General features: G+C 37.9%; 1 protein-coding gene across 1 annotated transcript in view; it reads left to right on the forward strand.

The window, feature by feature from the left end:
• RELN (reelin) overlaps positions 1-22,952 on the forward strand; it is a 360,093-nt gene that overhangs the window by 78,776 nt on the left and 258,365 nt on the right. Inside the window, exons 3-4 of the mRNA XM_024738082.1 lie at positions 9,293-9,325; positions 12,003-12,081. Of these exons, the coding sequence (XP_024593850.1) occupies positions 9,293-9,325; positions 12,003-12,081 (112 nt within the window). The remainder of the gene's footprint in view (positions 1-9,292; positions 9,326-12,002; positions 12,082-22,952) is intronic.

The following is a 22,952-nucleotide window of genomic DNA, read 5'->3' on the forward strand; positions in this document are numbered from 1 at the left end:
TAATTTGTCTCTTGGACAAATTGACTTGATGATAGGAAGAATTTCTGCTTCGATTTAATATTGAGAAACCATATAATGATCCATGTTTGTGATATTTTCTAAAAACATCCAAAGATTTAACCTGTTAGAATGTAATTAAGAAAAGGATGGCTGTGAGCTCTAAGGTCCAAATGAAATCAATTGCTTCCTGTTGAAGTTTATAGAAATTTTCTGATCTTTCACTGAATTTGACTATCTGCAAAGTTCAGCAAGTGCTCTGTTGCTAGTGTCATAAGGACAAATTATTAATTATAATCTGTGAGATTCTCCAAATAATTGGAGATAATAGAGAAAATATATTTAGTAAATGAAAGGCAGTATTGATGGAGTAACTCTATCTAGTGCCAAACAATAGATATTTAACATTAGTTGTGTTTAAAAGTTTGGAAAGGGATTGAATACTGGTTATTTTCATATTGTAGTGAAGGTCAGATTAATTTACAGTGAGTGGAAAATAATGAGCTTTTAAAAATATATCTCACCTTCCAAAAAAGTAAGCATGTTCCTTAGTAACTTCAACTCTTGCCAACTCTAGAACCAGCACCAGCACAAAGGTGTGTTAACATATGTGGGCTGAGTGCTTTTTTACAGTTACTCAACAAAGTGTCAGTACATGCTTTTTGTACTTGTACTCTAAACAGATAAATAATAGTCTTGTTTAAAGAGATCAGGAAGCATATTTTTCTTTGAAAACTTTGCTACCGAATTTACTTTTTTTCAGGTTAGACCTCCTCAATCTCTATGATGTGAATTGACTGTCTTGTTTGTAAGTGGGGTCTCTTTACAGTTGTTTCACATAATAATCATTCACATTCACTATGCCTGGCATAATTATCTTTATCAAATTTGCATTAGAATGAGTTCTTGTATTCATTCAAGGCAATTCCAGTCTTTTTCTTATAACTCATGGAGATTAATAAACCATTTCAAGAATAGCACAGCTAAGTAAAAGGGAAGCTCTCCAAGGAATATATTTTTCCAAAGAAATTTTACAGTATCTTCTGAAAATAATGATTCAGGTTTCTTTTATTTTCAATTGTATTAACTTATCAATTAAAAAGATCCATTCTTGTCTTCTTTACATAGCCCATGAAACGTTAGTGAAATTATATACCTAATATTCAGGTCATTTAATAATACCCTAGCATCTAGGAAAATGTTTGACTAAGCAAAGACCTAGAATATTCATTATTGATGTAAACCTTTGTATTTTACCAAAACAAATAACCTGGATACGTCCTACTACAGAATTTGGAGGACAAATAACTTTTTAAAAATTAATTAAAATTTTTTTTGCCTGCGTTGGGTCTTCGTCACAGTGTGTGGGCTTTCTCTAGTTGCAGCAAGTGGGGGCTACTCTTTGTTGCGGAACACGGGCTCTAGGCACACGGGCTTCAATAGTTGCAGCACGTGGGCTCAGTAGTTGTGGCTCACAGGCTCTAGGGTGCGCGGGCTTCAGTAGTTGTGGCGCGCAGGCTGAGTAGTTGTGGCACATGGGCTTAGTTGCTCCTCAGCATGTGTGATCTTCCCAGACCAGGGATCAAACCCGTGTCCCCTGCATTGGCAGGCGGATTCATAACCACTGCGCCACCAGGGAAGTCCCCAAATAACTTTTAAGTGGCTCCATCACAAACACTGAAAGGAATCTGGAAAAATAAATTGTTAGTGCACAGTTATGAGTGATTTTGACTCTTAAGAACATTTGTTACGTATCTAGTATGAAAGGACTGTATTATGCTTAAAACACTAAAAGTGGGCTTCCCTGGTGGCGCAGTGGTTGAGAGTCCGCCTGCCGATGCAGGGGACACGGGTTCATGCCCCAGTCCGGGAAGATCCCACATGCCGCAGAGCGGCTGGGCCCATGAGCCATGGCCGCTGAGGCTGCACATCTGGAGCCTGTGCTCCGCAACGGGAGAGGCCACAACAGTAAGAGGCCCGCATACCTCAAAAAAAAAAACAAAAACATTAAAAGTTTCCCCATTTTTTTTCTTGTTTACCTGCTTTCAGGAGATACTTGACTAATGATATTACATAGATCCTCATTTTTTAATACTTTCCTGGGAAAATTGCTACCAATTTGTGTTGATAATTTTAAAGTTTTAAAGGTGTTTGGCTTTTTCAACTAAAACCAAGTCAGAGTATGCCATGCTTTCATTGCTAATGCTTTGCTGGAAACATGCTTTTAAAAAGCATGGAGGCTTTAGTGAGATTGCCATCATGATTCTTACATTCTGTTGGCTTGCTTTTACTTTATTTTTTTAAGCAAAATATAATCTTCATTTTAACTTGCCTGTTTAGCATTTCATATTATACCTGTGGTTTTGACTAAGTTGATTCATTTTGATGACATTGGCATACTCCTTAAGTTATCAAGATACAACTTAAGTTCAATTTCCAATTTAGTCCGGTTACTTGAAGTTGTCAAGCTTTACAAAGGACATAGTTTTTACATTTCTGTGGATTTCAGTGACATTAACTTTGTAGGTAAAGATTACAAAGATGTGCTAATATTTTGAATGAGATCTAGAGTTCTTTGAAACATGAATCTATTTACTCTTTATGTTATGTCGTCTGTTAACATAGATGTTGTCATCTTGCCTAGGATTAGTAAAAATAAATAGATATTCAGAATTATGAGTTGGATTTATTTATCCATTGCCAATACTCATGGAGCTCCTTGGAGTGATCAATGAAATCCAACTGCAAGATATGGTATCCCATGATCATTGTACTTTAATTCTAAAACACCACTGAAAGTTTCGCCTCTAACTGTTGCATTGTTTATGAGAGTTTACAAGTTATTGGTAGAAACTTCATATTAATCTGAATTGCCCCAACATTTATGGGAAGGTAAATGATTTCATAACTAATCAATGGTTTGTGTAAACCAAAATGAAATCCTGGTATTTTTCTCAGAAGTGAATTTTTTCTATAGTGTAGGATGTACAACTGATCGTTTTTGTGAATCTAGAAATATCCAGATTTGTTAACAGCTTGGTGTTAAAATAAAAAGTGAGTGCCTCACAGTGTAAAGTTCCGTCCAGCCTTTATATATAGTCTTATAGGTCTCACCAGTGAAGCTAAATCAGGACCATATTATGAAACTTCCCCTCAGTCACCTCTCTGGGTACAGAACCACTCCAAACTATCTTCTCCTCTCTCCAGTTCGATTCCCTCTGACAACTGCCAGGGCCCTCACTGCCAGTGAATCCTCCCTTGTGTCTATCTGTGGTCATCATCTGACCTGGTCTTCTTATCACAATGCAGAGACACCGGGAAGAAACCTTTACTTTTGTTAAAGGTGTGTTGTATCCTATTTTCTCCAAAGCCAAAGCCTACTTCTTTAGGAATATTTTTGTTGTCTCTCATTCTTAGAAACTATGCAGCAACTTCCCACTAGCCATCCATTTTACATTTGGTAGTGTATATACGTCAGTGCTATGCTCTCAGTTCATCCCAGCTTCCCCTTCCCCATCCCTGTGCCCTCAAGTCTGTTCTCTACGTCTACGTCTTTATTCCTGCCCTGCCATTAGGTTCATCCGTACTGCTTTTTTTTTTTTGGCGGTACGCGGGCCTCTCACTGTTGTGATTAAAAAACTAAAAATACAACTACCATATGACCCAGCAATCCCACTACTGGGCATATGCCCTGAAAAAACCATAATTCAAAAGGAAACATGTACCACAATGTTCATTGCAGCACTATTTACAATAGCCAGGACATGGAAGCAACCTAAATGTCCATCAACAGATGACTGGATAAAGAAGATGTGGCACATATATATATAATGGAATATTACTCAGCCATAAAAAGGAACAAAATTGAGTTATTTGTAGTGAGGTGGTGGATGGACCTATAGTTTATCATACAGAGTGAAGTAAGTCAGAAAGAGAGAAAAACAAATACCATATGCTAACGCATATATATGGAATTTTAAAAAGCAGTACGGGGCTTCCCTGGTGGCACAGTGGTTGAGAGTCCGCCTGCAGATGCGGACTTTCTCCATTTTCTTTATGATTTCTTCCCTTCTACTAATTTTAGGTTTTCTTTGTTCTTCTTTTTCTAGTTGCTCTAGGTGTAACCTTAGGTTGTTTGAGGTTTTTCTTGTTTCTTGAGGTGAGCTTGAATTGCTATGAAGTTCCCTCTTAGAACTGCTTTTGCTGCATCCCTTAGGTTTCAGTTTGTCATTTTATCATTGTCATTTGTTTCTAGGTATTTTTTGATTTCCTCTTTGATTTCTTCAGTGATCTCTTGGTTATTTTGCAGCACACTGTTTAGCCTCCATGTATTTGTGTTTTTTACTGTTTTTTCCCTGTAATTGATTTCTAATCTCATAGCGTTGTGGTCATAAAAGATGCTTGATACGATTTCAGTTTTCTTAAATTTTCCAAGGTTTGATTTTTGACCCAAAATGTGATCTATTCTGGAGAACGTTCCATGTGCACTTGAGAAGAAAGTGTATTCTTCGCTTTCAGGTGGAATGGCCTAAAAATATCAATTAAGTCTATCTGGTCTATTGTGTCATTTAAAGCTTGTGTTTCCTTATTTATTTTCTGTCTGGATGATCTGAATATTGGTGTAAGTGGGGTGTTAAAGTCCCCCACTATTATTGTGTTACTGTCGATTTCTCCTTTTATGGCTGTTAGCATTTGCTTTATGTATTGAGGTGCTTCTGTGTTGGCTACATAAATATTTACAATTGTTATGTTTTCTCTTGGATCAGTCCCTTGATCATTATGTAGTGTCCTTCCTTATCTCTTGTAACAGTCTTTATTTTAAAGTCTATTTTGTCTGATATTAGTATTGCTACTCCAGCTTTCTTGTTATTTCCATTTGCATGGAATATCTTTTTCCATCCCCTCACCTTCAGTCTGTATGTGTCCCTAGGTCTGAAATGGGTCTCTTGTAGACAGCATATATAAGGGTCTTATTTTTGTATCCATTCAGCCAGTCTGTGTCTTTTGGTTGGTACATTTAATCCCTTTGCATTCAAGGTGATTATCAATATGTATGTTCCTATTATCATTTTCTTAATTGACTTAGGTTTGTTTTTGTGGGTCTTTTTCTTTTCTTTTGTTCCCTGCTTAGAGAAGTTCCTTTAGCATTTGTTGTAGAGCTGGTTTGGTGGTGCTGAATTCTCATAGTTTTTGCTTGTCTCATAGTTATAGCTTTTGATTTCTCCATCGAATCTGAATGAGATCCTTGCTGGGTAGAATAATCTTGGTTGTAGGTTTTTCCCTTTCATCACTTTAAATATGTCTTGCCACTCCCTTCTGGCTTGCAGAGTTTCTGCTGAAAAATCAGCTGTTAACTTTATGGGGATTAAGACAATGGTTTTTGAAGCTGGCTTTTTATCAGAATCAGCTGAGGAGGTTTTTAAAAATACAAATTCTGAGTTTCCGTTCTCAGAGATTCTGATTTAGAGGGTCATTTCTAAATGGCCCCTCCCTGATGATTAGATTGGAGGTGGTTCAGTGAAAAATGCCATGTGCCAAAATTTCGGAAAGGGAGATATCAATTTGGGTAGATTCCTTAAAGTACACTAAAACATAACATTCTCTTTATTGCATCCAGGCCTTAGTCACCAGAGTCATTTAAAGTCAAGTAGGTAATTTAATTGATGCCTCTGCAGACATTTTGTTACACTTATCTACTCATTGTACTGACTAGAAAATATTTCTGATAATTGCCATAAATTTTATACTTAATTTAACTAACTTATTTCCCAGTTTTTTTCAAGTTACACATTTTACAAATATCAGTATTATTTCCTGCCCATCTTAACAATTTATCCCATGAATACAGAGACCCCCTTTGGTAAGGTAGTTAATATTGAACATGATAAAATACTATGATATCCTAAGAAACACAGCAAACAAAAAAACATCCCTTTGGTCCAAGTCCCTTGTTAGGTGCTACAAAATCTCATTTCTTGTCTTTGCAGTGAACCTTCTTGAAAAAGTAGTTTGTACAGTAGTTGAGAGAGTTATCACTGAGGCCAAATTCCCTGGGTTCATCTACACACCCTGCTTAACACTGTGCCTTGGTAACAGGATGTTCTCAGTAGATACCAGTGTTATTAGGATTATTTTGGCCTCTCCTTTAACCCTCTTCTCTCTTAAAACTCTCTCTTTTCCTTATATCCATAATGAAATGCAGTCCTTCCTGGTCTCCTTTGCTAGCTCCTGTTCTTCCAGTCCCTGAAATGCACATTTACCTCTTCATTTCACTCTTTTTTTTTTTTTTTGCTCTCTCTGAGTAACATGCTGGTCTGCTTCCATGACTTCACCACCTCCTGCGTGATAATGCTTCCTTAATTGATGAACAGTACAGATCTCCCTCCTAGCTATTGCTTGGAACTGTCCAATAGAAGTATAATGTGAGCCACAGGTGTAATTTTAAATATTCTAGAAGCCACATTTAAAAAATGAAACCAAAAAAAAGGTAAATTTAATAATGCAGTTTAATTCACACAGATTATATAAATACTAAGTATTTCAATATAATATAATCAATATAAAATTGAGATATTTTACAGTTTTGTACTAATTATCTGAAATCTGGTCTGTATTTTACACTTAAAGCACATTTTTTAATTGAAGTATAGTTGATTTACAATGTTGTATTAGTTTCTGGTGTACAACAGTGATTCGGTTCCATATATATATATATATATATATATACACACACATATACACATATATATACACACACATATATATATATACACACACATATATATACATACACACTCTTTTTCAGATTATTTTCCATTATAGGTTATTACAGGATACTGACTATAGTTCTCTGTGCTATACAGTAGGACCTTGTTGTTTATCTATTTTATATATGGTAGTGTTACAGCACATCTTAAGTATTGGAATACTTGGTCTGTATTAAGATCTTTTTAAAAATAAATAAATAAATTTATTTATTGATGGTTGTATTGGGTCCTAATTGCTGCGCGAGGGCTTTCTCTAGTTGCGGCGAGCAGGGGCTACTCTTGGTTGTCCTGTGCGGGCTTCTTATTGTGGTGGCTTCTCTTGTTGCAGAGCACGGCCTCTAGGCATGTGGGATTCAGTAATTGTGGCAAGTGGGCTCCGTAGTTGTGGCTCACGGGCTCTAGAGCACAGGCTCAGTAGTTGTGGTGCATGGGCTTAGTTGCTCCACAGCATGTGGGATCTTCCTGGACCAGAGCTCGAACCCATGTCCCCTGCATTGGCAGGTGGATTCTTAACCACTGCACCACCAGGGGAGCCCTGTATTAAGATTTTGTAAATTTTACCTTTGAAAACTGGATTGACCTATCAAAGTATTCCATATCTACTTAAAGGTCTTCCAATAACTGAGTCGAATATAAAAAACTTATTTTCCTTTAATATCCACACCCACCTTGACAAGATTTGTCCATCTTTTTTCAGAAGAGCTGATTTAACTTTGGTACAAAAACATGTCAGTTTGAAAACTATGTCTGTTCAAGTAAATTCATTTACTCTTGTGTCAGCCTAGTATTATTAACATGGGATTCACAGGGATATTACATAAGTTGAAAAGCAACTCCAAAATTATCAATATCAACGAGAAATTCTTCAAATATTTTTGGAGTTTTTTTGCAGACAATTTAGAAAATTGTCAATTGCAATTAAAATCTGCATATTGATCATATTAGGAAAATATGTAAAATCATTATTTATTTGTGTGTTGGAGGTTTCAATTTCAACATGAATTCTCTTAAGTTTTCAACTACCTTGCAAGTAAACTCTTGCTTTCCTTGAGGCTTCAAGTTCAGTTCACACATATGTAGTGTGATATTAGTGAGGGAACGTGCATCCGTGTGCCTTGTTTTTGTCATTGGTTATTGGATAATTGGCAATTATTCCTTTTGTTTCAAAAAAAATCTTAGAGTTAACAGTTCAGTGAATCCTTGTAAAACTCCTCATAGCCAATAACCTTTGGCGTAAAGCACAAAATCATTAAATTTTTCTTCTGGGTTTTTCTTGATTTCTGTAAACTAGTGATGATTCAGAGCATTTGCATGTGTATTCTAACAACTGTATCTATGACACTTTCCACAGAATCTATTTCATACAGCTGAGCACAAGTATTTTCAATATATATAATATGTTGGTATGCAGCAGTAAGACAAACATCAGTCTCTAGTTTTAAAATGCTCTTAAGTCTGGATTTTTCATCTAACATAACTGAAGCACTGATCATCGTGATAGAAACTAATTTTTTAAATATCCAGCTGAAGTTCTTCTTTAATGAATGTAAAAGATTTTAAAATATCTGTCATGATTTCTAATTTTTAGATAGTGAATTGGCAATATTTCTTCATAGATATGGAAGTCCTTTGAGGAAAAAACATAACCAAAGTATTAATTGGCCAGTGTCCCTTATTTCCTAACTCTTATCAGAGCGCCCCTTTGTAAAATGCATATTTGAACATGCACTCCTTTGCTGATAAATGTTCAGGAGATCATCATGCTTCCATGGTAAAATCCAAATTCCTTAACATTCAATTCCATGATCTTGGCCTCCCAATCTTACCAACTTCACTTTTCCATCCCCTCCTCTTAAACTTCCTTCTAGTCTTGCTGAAATTGTTGTAGTTCTTGTGAAAGGCCATTCTCTTTTACCTCTCAATGCCATTTCACTTTCACTCCAGAAAGAAGCATATCTCCCCTCCTTTACCCCCACCTATCTTCCTCCTGCTAGTCTTTCAAAACTCAGCAGCCCCTCCTGACAACCCTCTTCTCCTGGGCAGCCTGGAATTAGTATCCCTTCCTTGTCCCCCTTTTCACCCCAGGACCTCTGAACACTCTCCCATAGCACTTATTACACTATATTGTAGTTGTCTCCACCAGATGGTAAGCTCTTTGAAGGCAAGGATGGTGCTTTTTGTCTCTATACCTCACACCCACAACAGCCCATGTCATGTAATGGGTGCTCACATCACATTTATATTGTGTGTTTCAAGGGATACCTGACTAACTTACATAATAAATAACTGCCCTGTATGTAAGGGGTTCTACTTTTCACTTTGACTTTTAAATATAATGAATAGTGAGTTGGCCGTCTTACTTTAGGATGTTAATTGGCATTTTCTTCTTACTCCTCTAAAAAGGTTCTATCTAGCCATTTAATTTGTTTAGTATGACTAAGTTTTGTAACTGTATTTGTGATTATTTATTAATGGATTTTGCTCTTGTTGCTAATCAATCATCTTTCCCTTTTTCTCTCTCGGTCCAGCTCCAACAGAGGCCAGTATGCACCCGCATCTAGGTAAGTGTTTGAGACCCCGATGTCACTGACCTTAGTACTAGATCTACTTGTTTCAGTCCTCTGCCATGTGAGCAGGTGAAACAGAGGTGAGGAAACTCTCTGCCCTCTCTGATTCGCTGATCATCACTGAAATCAGACTCAGGTCCAGATTATGCTTGAACCCGGGACCTCACCTTATGAGGTGATCCAGCTGCCCAGCTGGGGCTAATGGAGGGACTTTTGAACGTGTTAGTACATTTATCCTTGGGATCCTGTTGAGTGTGATCTTTTGACACAGTGTTCTAATGCTGAAATTTCCCCAGAGCCCCTACCCATCATAAATAGTAGAGCATGGAGGCAATGGGCAAGGAGCTATGAGTATGGAGGAGTTGAGATCTTTCAGGTCTGAGATATCTGCTCAAAGTAGTATTGGGTTGTAAAAAGAGAAATAATTTGGCCATTTCTTCAAAAATTAAAATGAGGTTGTGTAAATAACTAAATGCTTTTTTTAATGTCACCATGTAAAGTTGCCACCTCTCATTTTTCTCATGATCTTTTCATTCTGCCATGTACTTAGTGGGCCACAGTTCTTGAGGCAGGGTTGTATAGTGCTTAATAGCACAGATTTGAAGCCAAACCAACTGGATTTATCTCACTTTCACCACTTGCTAGCAACGTGATATTGGGCAGGTTATTTAACCTCTCTGTGCCTCAGTTTCCTCATCTATAAAATGGAAGTCATAATAGTACCTACCTCCTATTGTTGTTATGAGGATTAAATGAATTCATATTTGTAAAGTATATAGTCAATGATATAATAATGTTTGTAAAGAAATAAACACATGAACAAATAACCATAGATGCTTACCCATGCCTTTTAAAAAATATCTCTAGAAAGTAAATAATCTTTAAGAGTTAAATTTCTCATAGGTGACAGTGAAGACTTATTTTAAAAGCAGTTTCCTACACACACTATTTAATAAAAATGAAAAGAAGTCATCCTAGCTGGCTCCAGCTTATTCAGATGTCTCTCACTGTGGGACTTGCAGATGGGTCAGTATTTGTCTCTTGGGCTTTCTCTTTCAACCTATAAACCCAATTAATTTATTTTTCTCTTTGGAAAATCTGCCTTGAGAAGCTCTACTTTTATGTAATACTACAGCTTAGGGCTCCTCTTCTTTGGCAGATGAACGCAAGCACTTAGAAGCATGCCTTCTAGCAGCCAAGGCAGGCTGGTGACCCGCAGTGGCCCAGCTGAGCCTCGACCAGGTTGGGTATTTGAGAGAGCGGTACCCTGTAGGCATTTCAGGCACTGCATCTAATTGCTCAGAGGAGTCATTAAATCACTCCCACGCACAGAAGACATCACAGTGTTCTCTCCAGTGTAAATCCATATCCTCCCTGTTGTCAGGCCTAAGGCTTCGAGTCTGAACAGCCATTTCTCTCAATACATGCTGATTCACTGGTTTCCCGGACTTTGTTATGTGCTTACCTGCTGGCATACCCGGTATAAAGAGGGCGAGGATGGCTGCAGGTGGCAAAGAGAATTTGGAAGTGTGCTTCCTGATATTTGGAGGTGATTTTAATTACCCAGTGATTTCAGTGAATTATATTCAAGTGAGCCCCCAAAAAGGGTAAAATGTCACTTTTGAAAAAAATAAAAAAATTTGGTTATGTTTTATTAATCAGATCATATGATTTTAATTTTCCTGAAAAGCATGTGTAAACTAGTCCAAACAAATTTATACAGACCCAGAGAATTTATATTAGCTGAAACAAATTTCCCCAGCAAACCATGGGAATCAGATGAGGAGGTGTTTGAGCACTAAATTCATTTTTTACAACTCGAGTAGAAATAATTATCATTCCTCATACAACCTTAAAAATGAGCCTACTTACATTGTAGTTGGTCATGAAATTGTTTTTACTTGTGAACCCTCTGTTTAGTGGAAATATCACATACTCTACAGTTTATGAAAACATTCTTTGCTTTTGGCATGACTCGAGTTCTTCTGTAGCTTAAAAATAAGTATTTAATACAATCTCAAGTGTAATGAGAATATATTTAAGACTATGGATGGTTCCCTGGCATTCTTCCTGACTTCTAACATGACTTTATTTGGGAGTTTTACTTATTCATGTAGATAATTTCTCCTGTGCAGCTCTAAGGGGGAAAAATGTTAACAATTTGAAACACATTAAGTAAAAAAATGAGTGAATATAGGGAATGAGAGAAAGCAAGCCAGGGCAAGAGGGATAGTAGGAAAGAGAAGAGGAAATGGGTTAGTAAATACCAGCAATGTTAGCTGACAATAAATAGTCACAATGTTCTGTTCCCTTCAGTGCTCTAAAATGAGTTAGACACTGACCTTGTTCTGGGTGTGTCGAGCTATGAGGGGCAAGTCTTGGGTGACATCTCCTTGTAGGTTAGTGCTGACCTTGGTCTTCCCACCTCTGCAGCCTGGTGACACCTTGGTAGGGTTCTTTTTGGGGGCTCTGGTTTCCAGACTTTTAAACAACAGAGTTACTCTTTCACTTAGTAGTTTAGGGACAAAGCAAATACAATCATCTGCTCATTTAAAATCCAGTTTTAATTTAAAATACTGTTATTCCTCATAAATGCAGCATGTTGACTCTTTTGTGTAGCTAAATCTATTGTTTAGTATAATCCTTTTCTAAATTTTTGTTCTTCTTTTAGCTGAAATTCATAGCGACAGTATTATCCTACGAGATGACTTTGACTCCTACCACCAAAAGGAATTGAATCCAAACATATGGTAAGTTATACGAACATGCCTCACTTTGGTTTGTATAATGCAAAAAAAATTTTTTTAATTTAAAAAATGATTCTGACTGCTCCTTTGGAGTAGTTACTTAAAATGAAATTGCTCTTTAGCTCTAAGGTATCAGTGAGAATTGTTCAACTAGGGAACTGGGCTTACTGTCGCCTGTAGAATGTCTATTTCTTTTTTTTTTTTTTCCAGTTCAGCATGGTGATTTTATTTTATTTTTTTAACATCTTTATTGGAACATAATTGCTTTACAATGGTGTATTAGTTTCTGCTTTATAACAAAGTGTATCAGCTATACATATACATGTATCCCCATATCTCCTCCCTCTTGCGTCTCCCTCCCACCCTCCCTATCCCACCCCTCTAGGTGGTCACAAAGCACCTAGCTGAAGAATGTCTATTTCTTAACTTCTTTAAGAACTGAATCTAGGTGTCCTTCAAAGCCATGGGTGTGATCAGGTTTTTTTTTCAGTTGTACAAGTTCTTTACATAGAAAACATCATGCTTTACTATGTCTATTAATTGCATTTTGCCAAATGAAAGAAGGGAAATGATTTATCTGAAAATGACAGATGATTTGAGTCATACTTCCAAATAGCTTCTATGTTATTGGGTTACCTCATTTATACTCCAGTCTTTCCTTCCAAGACTGTTTAGGGGCAACTCCATGGGATTTTGGAGGGCAAAGAAATAATGAACTAAAATGCATTCATTAGAAACTTGTTGAACACATAAATGGATGCATGAATTTGTTGGCAGTTTGTTGTATTTTTGCTGATTTTGAAGAAATGCATCTATCCACCCAGACCTATAGTCTGCGTAATTTGAGGGAATATATGAATGTGGATTTTCTGTGGTGCTAACTGTTTTTGTGTACATGATTAAGAGTTCAAGATAAATTAGAAACTCTAATGTAATCAAGTTGCAACCAAAATCCAAGCAATACTCAAGACTAGAAAGAGAATAAAACCATTTCATCCTCAAATGTCAGAGTATGATATTCATTTGCTTTTCCTGATTTTCATTGTTTAACAAATATCAAGCAGTAATTATTTTATTTATATAGTACATTAAAAAGGGATATGATTCCTTCTCTCAAATAGCTTATAGTTCTGTAGAGGAGACACTAAAAACATATTTTTAAAAAGCTTATAATCCAGGATAGAAATCCTTAAGTGTAATAGAGGATTACAAATAGCATACTGCAGTTCTGAAAAAGGAGGGATGACTCTGGTGAGAGTTTCTTGGAGAAAGTGGTCCTTGACCTGACAGTTGAAGATGAAATACAGATTTAGAGAGTGTTGGTGCTTAAATATAGACAGATAAACTTTTTATGTCTTTTCTAGAAAGAAATATAGATCTAGAGAATGTAAATACACAAAAAAATCAGACTAGACAGAGATATAAAGTCTTAAAATTGATATGCCATTTAAAGAAATAATTTATCAACAAAATTTCACTTCCCTCTGAACATATCCTAAATATAAATTTCCTAAAATAAATTGAAAATCTTTTTTAAGAAAAAGCCCCCAAAAAAAGAACTTTCTAAGCACTAGTTTTACCCAAGAAAAATTCTCTAGTTCTCCTCACATTTGGCTTTTTTATATCCCATTAGTATAAATGTTATCAGATGATTTGTTTCTTTCAAGGCAAGTTCATTTCTGTCAAGCTAATTCATTTTCTTCAGTGAGTTTTCTTGACAAATACAAAATGTGACTTTTATGTGGTCCAAATTCTGCTGTTTTTAAAATCAATAAAACATGATTGATTTTGCTTCACCCATTTTCATGACTGATCTGATAGATGCTTTCTTGACCGAAGTTATGGATTTTATGTCCCTTTTACTTAAGCTATGGTTTTTCCTAATGTTTTAAAAAAACTTTTATTTACTTTAAAAAGCTACATACTTCTGTCTTCTATCAAATGTGCTTCAGAGTAATTTTACTTTATCCCTTATTGCCCACAATCTCCTTCATCTAGCCTCTTTAAGATTAAAAAAACAAAACAAACACAAACAAAAACCATGAAGCTCTCATCGTTTGAGAGATGGCTTTGTTGAACAAAGGTGGCAGGGGTTTTGAGATCAGGCTGGTCTGGTTTGACTCGAGCTAACCACTTGCCAGCTGGGTACCTGAGAAAAGCAAAAAGCTTGCTTTACCACTCTGAGCTCTGTTTCCTTGTCAGTAAAAGTGAGCCAAATACTGACGTAACAGCATTGTTTTAAAGTCTGATGAGCCTGAAAAGGTCTGGCACCTCACCTGGTGTATTGACGCTTCTCAGTACAAATCAGTTCCCTCCCCGCCTCTCTTACTCTCTCTCTCTCCTTTCCTGCCTTTCTGTCTTCTTCCCTCCCTCCCTCCCTCCCTTTTTCCCTTTCTTTCTTCCTCCTGTGGAATATCTGCACATTGGTCTACATGCCTCCCCTAAGCCCAGATATGACCCCAAATCATTATTATTAAAATATTCTTCAGCCAATTTATGTAAATGAGTCCCCAAGTCTTCCCTCATTGTATTTGGATGAAAAACAGACTTCAAATTAAATATATCTGTATTATATAATATATGGAATATATATTAATGACAATATAGCAGAGAGAAGGGGAAAATGAGGGTATTAGATGCTTAAGCCCCCTTAAAATAGACATAAGCTCCCTAAAGTTAGAAACAAATACAATCAAATATTCCAGCGAAATGTTTCCAATAAAGTAACAAAGTCCTATGTTGTTTTGGAATCTCATAGGCAGTTTTCACTCTCTTGACATCTCTGTTCTCTTGGTATACATATTGACATGTGACTTTTGTCCCCTATGATATTGTCTTTGATTTTTTTACCCCATGGAATTAGAAACCACTGGGCAGCTTTGTGGCAACTGAAAAGGAGAATCCTTGTTGACAACTTATAACTCTTTGCCACTACCACTCACCACCAGATAGAAAGAAGCATGAGGCCTGGTTTGCTGCTTTTGGACAAATTCCTGAGACTCAATAATCACTCAGTAATTTGCTACAAGAGAAAAACATGCTTTTATGAGCATATTTCTTCCATGGAATTTGAAAAGCATCATATGCATTATTTAACTTGTAATTTTTAAGGATAAGCAAAGGGAGAAATCATGAAACTAAAGTTCCGTCTGTGCAATGATGGGGAGAGAGATCAGTTTAAAAGTTAATCACTCACAGCTTATTTGCTTCCATTGACTTCATCTAATGAAATCAACTTTTTTTCCACTTCATTTCATGTAACTTTTTTTTTTTTTCTTTTGCGGTACGCGGGCTTCTCCCTGCTGTGGCCTCTCCCTGCTGTGGCCTCTCCTGTTGAGGAGCACAGGCTCTGGACGCACAGGCTCAGCGGCCATGGCTCGCGGGCCCAGCTGCTCGGCGGCATGTGGGATCTTCCCGGAACCGGGGCACGAACCCGTGTCCCCTGCATCAGCAGGCAGACTCTCAACCACTGTGCCACCAGGGAAGCCCTCATGTAATTTTTGATATCCAAATGTCTTATCTTCTGTACAAATGACTGTACACAAAAAACAAGGAACATAAAATTATATTACTATTATTATGAATGAACGTAACAACCAAGTTATTATTCCAAGTGTATGACGGCAGTTGGAATAGAGCCAAGAAACTTTTTTACACCAACTCAATATTGAATGTATTGTCTCTCTGCTTAGTTTAAATATTAGATTTAATTTAAAAATTAAATGTACTTGGTGAAAAGTTCAATAATATTAAAAAATAATAAAAATAAACCTTCCTACACTAGATCTATATTCCCTCCCTCCAGAGGCATCAACTGTTACCAGTTTCTGCCAGTCTTTCCAGAAATTGTTTAGGCTTACGCAGGTGTCCCAGTTATGAATTCTGTCTACAAACTTGGGTATCAGAGAAATAAAACTTTATTTTTTTTATAATCCAACTTAATTTCTTTTCATTGTCCCCCTTTTACCAGTGGTGAAAACTTTAATTTCAGTCAACTTTGGCTTTCCCTCTCCCATTTTTCTGGTGTTGTAGCTAAGTTTCAGAGAGCTTATTAGTTCAAAAGCAAGGGGTAGGGTGGGGATGCACCTCTGGTCCCCCAGTCCTCTGTTCCTGCAGGTGCTCACTGAGTCTTCCCTATCTCATCCAGTTTTTGGTTACTGGTCCGCACAGGTAGCCTTCGCACCTGTCCTAACCACTCTTTCATGGCAATTGCTCTGTTTTGAGCCCGCTTGAGGGCATGAAAGCTTCTGCTGCTTCTGGGCCTGGACTGTAGGTGTCTTTGTGATGCTCTGATGTGCTCTCATGCCGCTATGGTCCTTCTGCCTCTCTGAGATGTAGAGTATAGGATCCTTCAGCTCTTTGCCCCCAGATCCCTTTGGAGCTCTGCCAGAGAAGTGACCTTTATCTCCCATTCTCTCAGCCACTTCTGATTGCTTTGCTTGAATGAAAGATGAGAAGTAAAGTTACAAATGAAGACAACAGCAAAACCCCTTCATGGGAATATAGTGGCACCTTAGGCTTGATGAGAGTGAGGCTTCTCCACTTTAACTTTGCCCTAATGCTGGGCTGCACTCAGGTAGACCTCTGAACCACAATAGTAACTTCTTCTGTTCAAATGTGCCATTGAACCCAAGGGGGTGAGAGAGAGTATGGATGGAGCAACACCAACTTATCAGCACTACTGACAATTCTCCATTATCAAGTGTGCTCAGTGTGACTACACTCCTGAAGGTGGAGGGGGATCAGTAGGGTCTTGTTCCTATAGAGACAGCCCTACAACCAAAAAGAAAAAAAGGTAGGAAGAAAAACCTCATATAACTAAATTTAGAAGGAAAGTAAGAACCTACATATACGCTCTATCTCAACATTTCACTTAAGCATTTACTACTTGTGTCTCAACTACATTTTTATAGTTTTTTGGGGTTTTTTTTTTGCGGTACGCGGGCCTCTCACTGTTGTGGCCTCTCCCGTTGCGGAGCACAGGCTCCAGACGCACAGGCTCAGCAGCCATGGCTCACGGGCCCAGCCGCTCCGCAGCATGTGGGACCCTCCTGGACCGGGGCACGAACCTGTGTCCCGTGCATTGGCAGGCGGACTCCCAACCACTGCGCCACCAGGGAAGCCCCCCATTTTTATAGTTTTTTAAAAATCTTTATTGAATTTGTTATAATATTGCCTTTGTTTTTTTCATGTTTTGGCTTTTTGGCCCCAAATCATGTGGGATCTTAGCTCCCCGACCAGGGATTGAACCTGCACCCCTTGCATTGGAAGGCGAAATCCCAACCACTGGACTGTCAGGGAAGTCCCCATAGTTTCTTTTTATGTATTAACTATTTTAGTATGATATAAACACTGCCAGTATTCCACATGAATGGAGAGAAATCTTGATTTTTTTAATTAAAAAGAAATACACCTCTTAGCCCAAAACTGGGAACATCCCAGGTACCCAGAAACAGGAGAATGGATAAACAATGATACATCCATTCAGTGGCCTACTACTCAGCAATAAAAAGGAATGAATTATTGATAGTTGAAACAACATGGTTGGATTTTAAAAATATTATGTTGAATGAAAGAAGGCAGACCGAAAATAGTTCTTACTGTATGATTTCACTTATACGAAATCTATAATAGACAAAATTATCTAAAGTGCTAGAAATTAGATTAGTGATTGTTTCAGGGATGGGGAATTGACTGGGAAGGGGCATGAGGAAATTTCTGGGGTGATTAATACATTATATATAATCTTGAGGGAGCATGGGTTACATAGATGTACACCTTTGTCAAAACTTGAGATCCATATATTACACTGTGTGCAAATTTACCTCAATAAAAAATGTCAGGGTCTTCCCTGGTGACGCAGTGGTTAAGAATCCGCCTGCCAATGCAGGGGACACAGATTTGAACCCTGGTCCGGGAAGATCCCACATGCCTCGGAGCAACTAAGCCCGTGCGCCACAACTACAAAGCCTCACCCTAGAGCCTGCGAGCCACAACCACTGAGCCCATGCACCACAACTGCTGAAGCCCATGCCTAGAGCCCATGCTCCGCAACAAGAGAAGCCACTGCAATGAGAAGCCGACGCACCGCAACAAAGAGTAGCCCCCTCTTGCCCCACAAGAAAGCCCACACGCAGCAACGAAGACCCAGCACAGCCAAAAAAATAAAATAAATAAATTAAAAAAAATTTCAACAGTAATAAAAAAAACAGTGAGAAAAGTTAAGAAATAGGAGACATTTCTGATTCATAACTTGGGTTAAAAAGAGTTCAAAGAGAGGGAGAGAGAGAGTTAAAGGAACTAAAAAAGTGAATGAATTTTTAAAAACATTTTAAGTTTTCTTAAGAGGTGTCTTTACTCTCTAAGCACTTACAAAGTCTAGAAGGAATCTTCATTTTGCTTAACAGATTATCCCTTTAATGCTTGTTTCCTGAAGATCACAGAAGGCATCCAGAGCTATAATATCACTAGGCTCTGATGTTCTAGTGGGAAATGTTGGGACTGTTAGAAAACATGATGACAAATAGCAACTAGAAGACAACAGATGTTTCCCCTCCAGCACAATAATAATAGCAGAGATGTTCTATTCAGCAGAGATCAGGGAAGAACAAGAGTCACTCGTCAGAAGAAGCATCTTGGATGAATAAGTTGTGATGCTGACAGGGATATGAGAAATCAAGAAGACACAGATGAAGTTGTCTCAGATCCTATGGCAAATGAAGATGTCTGTCAATTGGCTTATCATACAGAAAGCCCCACAATTTACAGCTAAGGAAGCTAAAGCTGTGGCTGGCATTGCATAGGGTTGCTTGAATCAAGAAAAGACTAGGACATCTCCATTTTTATATGTAAAAGATCATACTACAGGACTAGAGAAATTGAGATCACAGACTCTGCTGCATGTAATATTTTCTTGAAAATACAAATTTATTGGAGAAATTATTCAGAAATGGAGCAAAAAGTTTGGTGACTTGGCTTATTAAAGTTTATTTGCTTTGAGAAAAATAATTATCTGAATAAAGACTCTAAAAAGACTGAAATTTTAGTTTGGGGGTGAGTTATTCTGGCTGGAGCTTTATTTATTCAGTGATTAGTAGATTAGTTCATAAGAGAAAAGAAGTCAAGTGAAGAGTAAAACTACTTCAAAGTCCCTTAGTATCTTGGAGCCCCCATTGAGAACTACAGCAGAGGGGACTCCATTTAGTAGCCAAGTATGAGAACCACAATGTAAATGGAGTTTCCAGGTAATCAGAACAAAGTATTAATAAGTCTGATGAACAATGTCACTGGGGAAAAAACTGGATAAAAGTGCATCCACGGGCTTCCCTCGTGGCGCAGTGGTTGAGAGTCTGCCTGCCGATGCAGAGGAAACTGGTTCGTGCCCCGGTCCGGGAAGATCCCACATGCCACGGAGCGGCTGCGCCCGTGAGCCATGGCCACTGAGCCTGCACGTCCGGAGCCTGTGCTCCGCAACGGGAGAGGCCACAACAGTGAGAGGCCCGCGTACTGCAAAAAAAAAAAAAGTGCATCCACTTTGCTCAATGTCCACCAGGCCAATGGGCAGTAAGACTTGGAAGACAGTGTTGGGTGAAGGGGAACACAAAACACGGGCATCAAAGACTCCACATCACTGCTGAAGGACGTCCAAGGGACTTTTTTGTAATACTGATCACTTGGAAGACATATCACCGAATAGGCTTACCCATGGAACATGGAACATACACCTTACAAGTTTTCAAGACCAGGTGACTACCGGAGATCGTGAGTAGGTGAGAAAAGTCTGGCAAAATAAATATTTTATCGGATGACACACCTTTGCCAGAACTTCTGATATATCACTGTATTTTGGGGTTGTGGAATTATAATTTGATTTTTAGGGTTTAATGGTCCAATATTCTGATCTTACATGCATCTTTTTCTACTTTTTCTCTCATCTTTTCCCTCTTGACCTCACCTTTTTCTGCTCTCACTCTCTCTTCTCTTTTTTTAATAACTTTTTTCTCTTATTATTAAACTCTCCTCTAACCTTCGTCTCTTGCTTCCTCCCCCTCCTTCCTCTTACCATGATGTAATTGCTCTGGGGAAAACTTCATCTACAATAGAAAGGTTAACCAGGAGGTGTCCTACTAATAAAATAAGGTGTGAATCTGGAGGCTTATTATTTCCTTCTTTAATATCTGTTTTACATGACAGAAATAAGAACTCACTCAATGGAATTAAATGTCAAGTACGTTTGAAACAAGTGAGAAAATATTTCCTCAAGCAGTATGTAGTGGAATTCAGCATAGTAGGAGGTCAGAATACTGCATGCAGTAGTAGGGTATAGAACAGTTATTTGTAATCCAAATAATATTTGCCATTATATTTGCTAGCAAAGGAAAGATCAAATTTTTAAACTCCCTGGTGAAATAAGAAGAGTTCTCTTACCTTCCTCAGTGAGAAGTAATGAGAAAGAATGAGCTATAAATGGAGTTTGTCATTTTCACATTTAGAGCATATGTTAGCTCCTTAGAAAAAAGGCATGACATTGTTGAAGGTGATATTATTCTCAGTCTTGTAGAGTGAACTTTCCTTGCTGTTTTTCTAAAAATATTCCACATTTACAAAGAGAAGAGGATTTTACGAGGGGTTTTTTTTGTTTTGTTTTGTTTTGTTTGTTTTGCGGTACGTGGGCCTCTCACTGTTGTGGCCTCTCCCATTGTGGAGCACAGGCTCCGGACACGCAGGCTCAGCAGCCACGGCTCACGGGCCTAGCCGCTCCACGGCATGTGGGATCCTCCTGGACCGGGGCACGAACCCATGTCCTGTGCATCGGCAGGCGGACTCTCAACCACTGCGCCACCAGGGAAGCCCACGAGGGTTTTTTTTAAGCTTGATCTTTCACAATAGTCATGCCTTTCTACTATAAAACATTGTCTCTTGCTATAAAATATGGTCAAAAGTTGAGTGTTCTGCTTGTTGAGGTTTTTGTTTTTTTTTAATTTTTATTGGAGTATATAGTTGATTCCTTGTTGAGGTTTGAGTGGAAATTACAAGGAGCTCCGACGTCTCCAGAAGTCAGCTGACTGCCCAGCTCCCACAGGGCTGGCAGGGTCCTATTTACTTTGGTGGATTCACCAGTCCCTGATCTGGCCTTGTTGTGCAGACCCACACATCAGATGGTGTCAGCACATGCAGTGTGAGCTGTAACTGGGGGAAGAGACTTGTTATCTTTGGGTCAGGAAATTATAAGAGATTTCTCTTTTCTCTTTCCATTTTTTAATGTACTTTTTATAATCAGATCAAATATTAAAATTATTTTAATATCTCTGTTCAGAAATGCTAGTGAATAGACAGTTCCGACTCATAGAATACCAGACACTGAATCCTTCAGAGGCAATAAATTGTGGATAGATAATACGATGTCCTCAGTCTTGAGGACAAACGGCATGTATCTCAAATGAGAATTTGATGATAACTGATTGTCACTGAGTTTCCAGATGATTAACTTGTTTCAGCAGAGTAACTGACTAAAGGCTGAGTGATTTCACTCTGATCTAAAAAGAAGAATGAGTTGCGTAATGAGACTGCTCTTGAGAAAATAATATTTTAGTTATTTATTTATTGTTATCAGGATGATGTCACCACCAACCATTCATAAATCTGTGGTTGTGCGAAGGAGCCCAATTTTCTCATTAATCCTCCTCCTCTTTCCAGTGTCCTGAAAGTCCTGTGTGAGTCACTGCAGGACATGGGGACTGTGGGGCACTCCAGGGACATTTCACTCCAGCTTCCTCTGTGCCTCCTGAACAGGGGCTTTGGTGTGTTTTCCAGCCTATTAATTTTAAAGTCATGATTAAAAACAGAATTATACCTTCAGAAGTGTGCTCTCTATAACACAAATGCACATTGCATATAATTCCTAAACAGAAACAACCACCTAAATGATAAAAAACAAAGACGGAGAATTGACACCAAGATAACAAGTTTCAAACTGCCAAGGAGCTTGTTAGAGTGAAAAACAAATCTTGGTTCAAAGCATTTCTTTTTCTTTTATGTTTCCAGTTGGACCCTAGATGTGCTGGTCAACAAGTACCTGCCTTCATCCTTACTGATTCCTTTATGGTTTTGTTTGTTTGTTTCCTTTATGTTTTTGTTAGTGAAAAAATGGTAGTGTGATAGTGTGTATATAAAATAGGGATGAATTATGTAAGGATGTACATAACCAAAGGAATATTGAATTTGATTATGTACTTTAGTCCAGTGAATTCATTCTGAACATTTTCTGTGAAGTCCATGACATTTCTCTTATTTTTGTACATTTTCATTAGCAAGGCAAAATCCCTTATCCTATAAATGAAAAAAAGAACTTTTAAGAAAAGACATTGTAGCTCTTCCAGATAAACTCTGACAGTGAAAATGATGACAAACGTTTTTGAAATGCACGTGCGTTTTGTAGAATTAGAGTTCTTTTCTCTTCTTGGCTGCATTAGAGTGGAGTAGGAAGAATATTGGACAAGGAGTCAGGGAATCTAGCCTCTAGTCCTGTTCTGTCATTTGTGAAATGACAGGGGGTGATGAGACTCAGTGATACTTCAGATGCCCTCTAACTCGAATGACCAATGATCTGTGAACTGTAGTAATAGGTGAGATTCATGTGGTACCTAAGCATGTGATAAATAGGTTCAGAGAGGACTCAATGTATTCAGGCTTTGCCTGGTCTTCGGGGATAGCAAGCATTTCCCTTAAATTGTCTTTTAATCATACTGTTCATGGCAGATTATATTTTGAGGTGGGCGATTTGTATGATGGGCTGTGGTATTTGTCAGATTCTTATGTTCTGTTTTTCATATTGAGAAAAAGAAAAAGAGGGGGCAAGTTTTCTTAGATTAGAG

The sequence above is a fragment of the Neophocaena asiaeorientalis genome, unplaced genomic scaffold (genome assembly GCF_003031525.2).
Source record: "Neophocaena asiaeorientalis asiaeorientalis breed wild unplaced genomic scaffold, Neophocaena_asiaeorientalis_V1.1 scaffold170, whole genome shotgun sequence".
In the NCBI taxonomy this organism is placed as follows: Eukaryota; Metazoa; Chordata; class Mammalia; order Artiodactyla; family Phocoenidae; genus Neophocaena; species Neophocaena asiaeorientalis.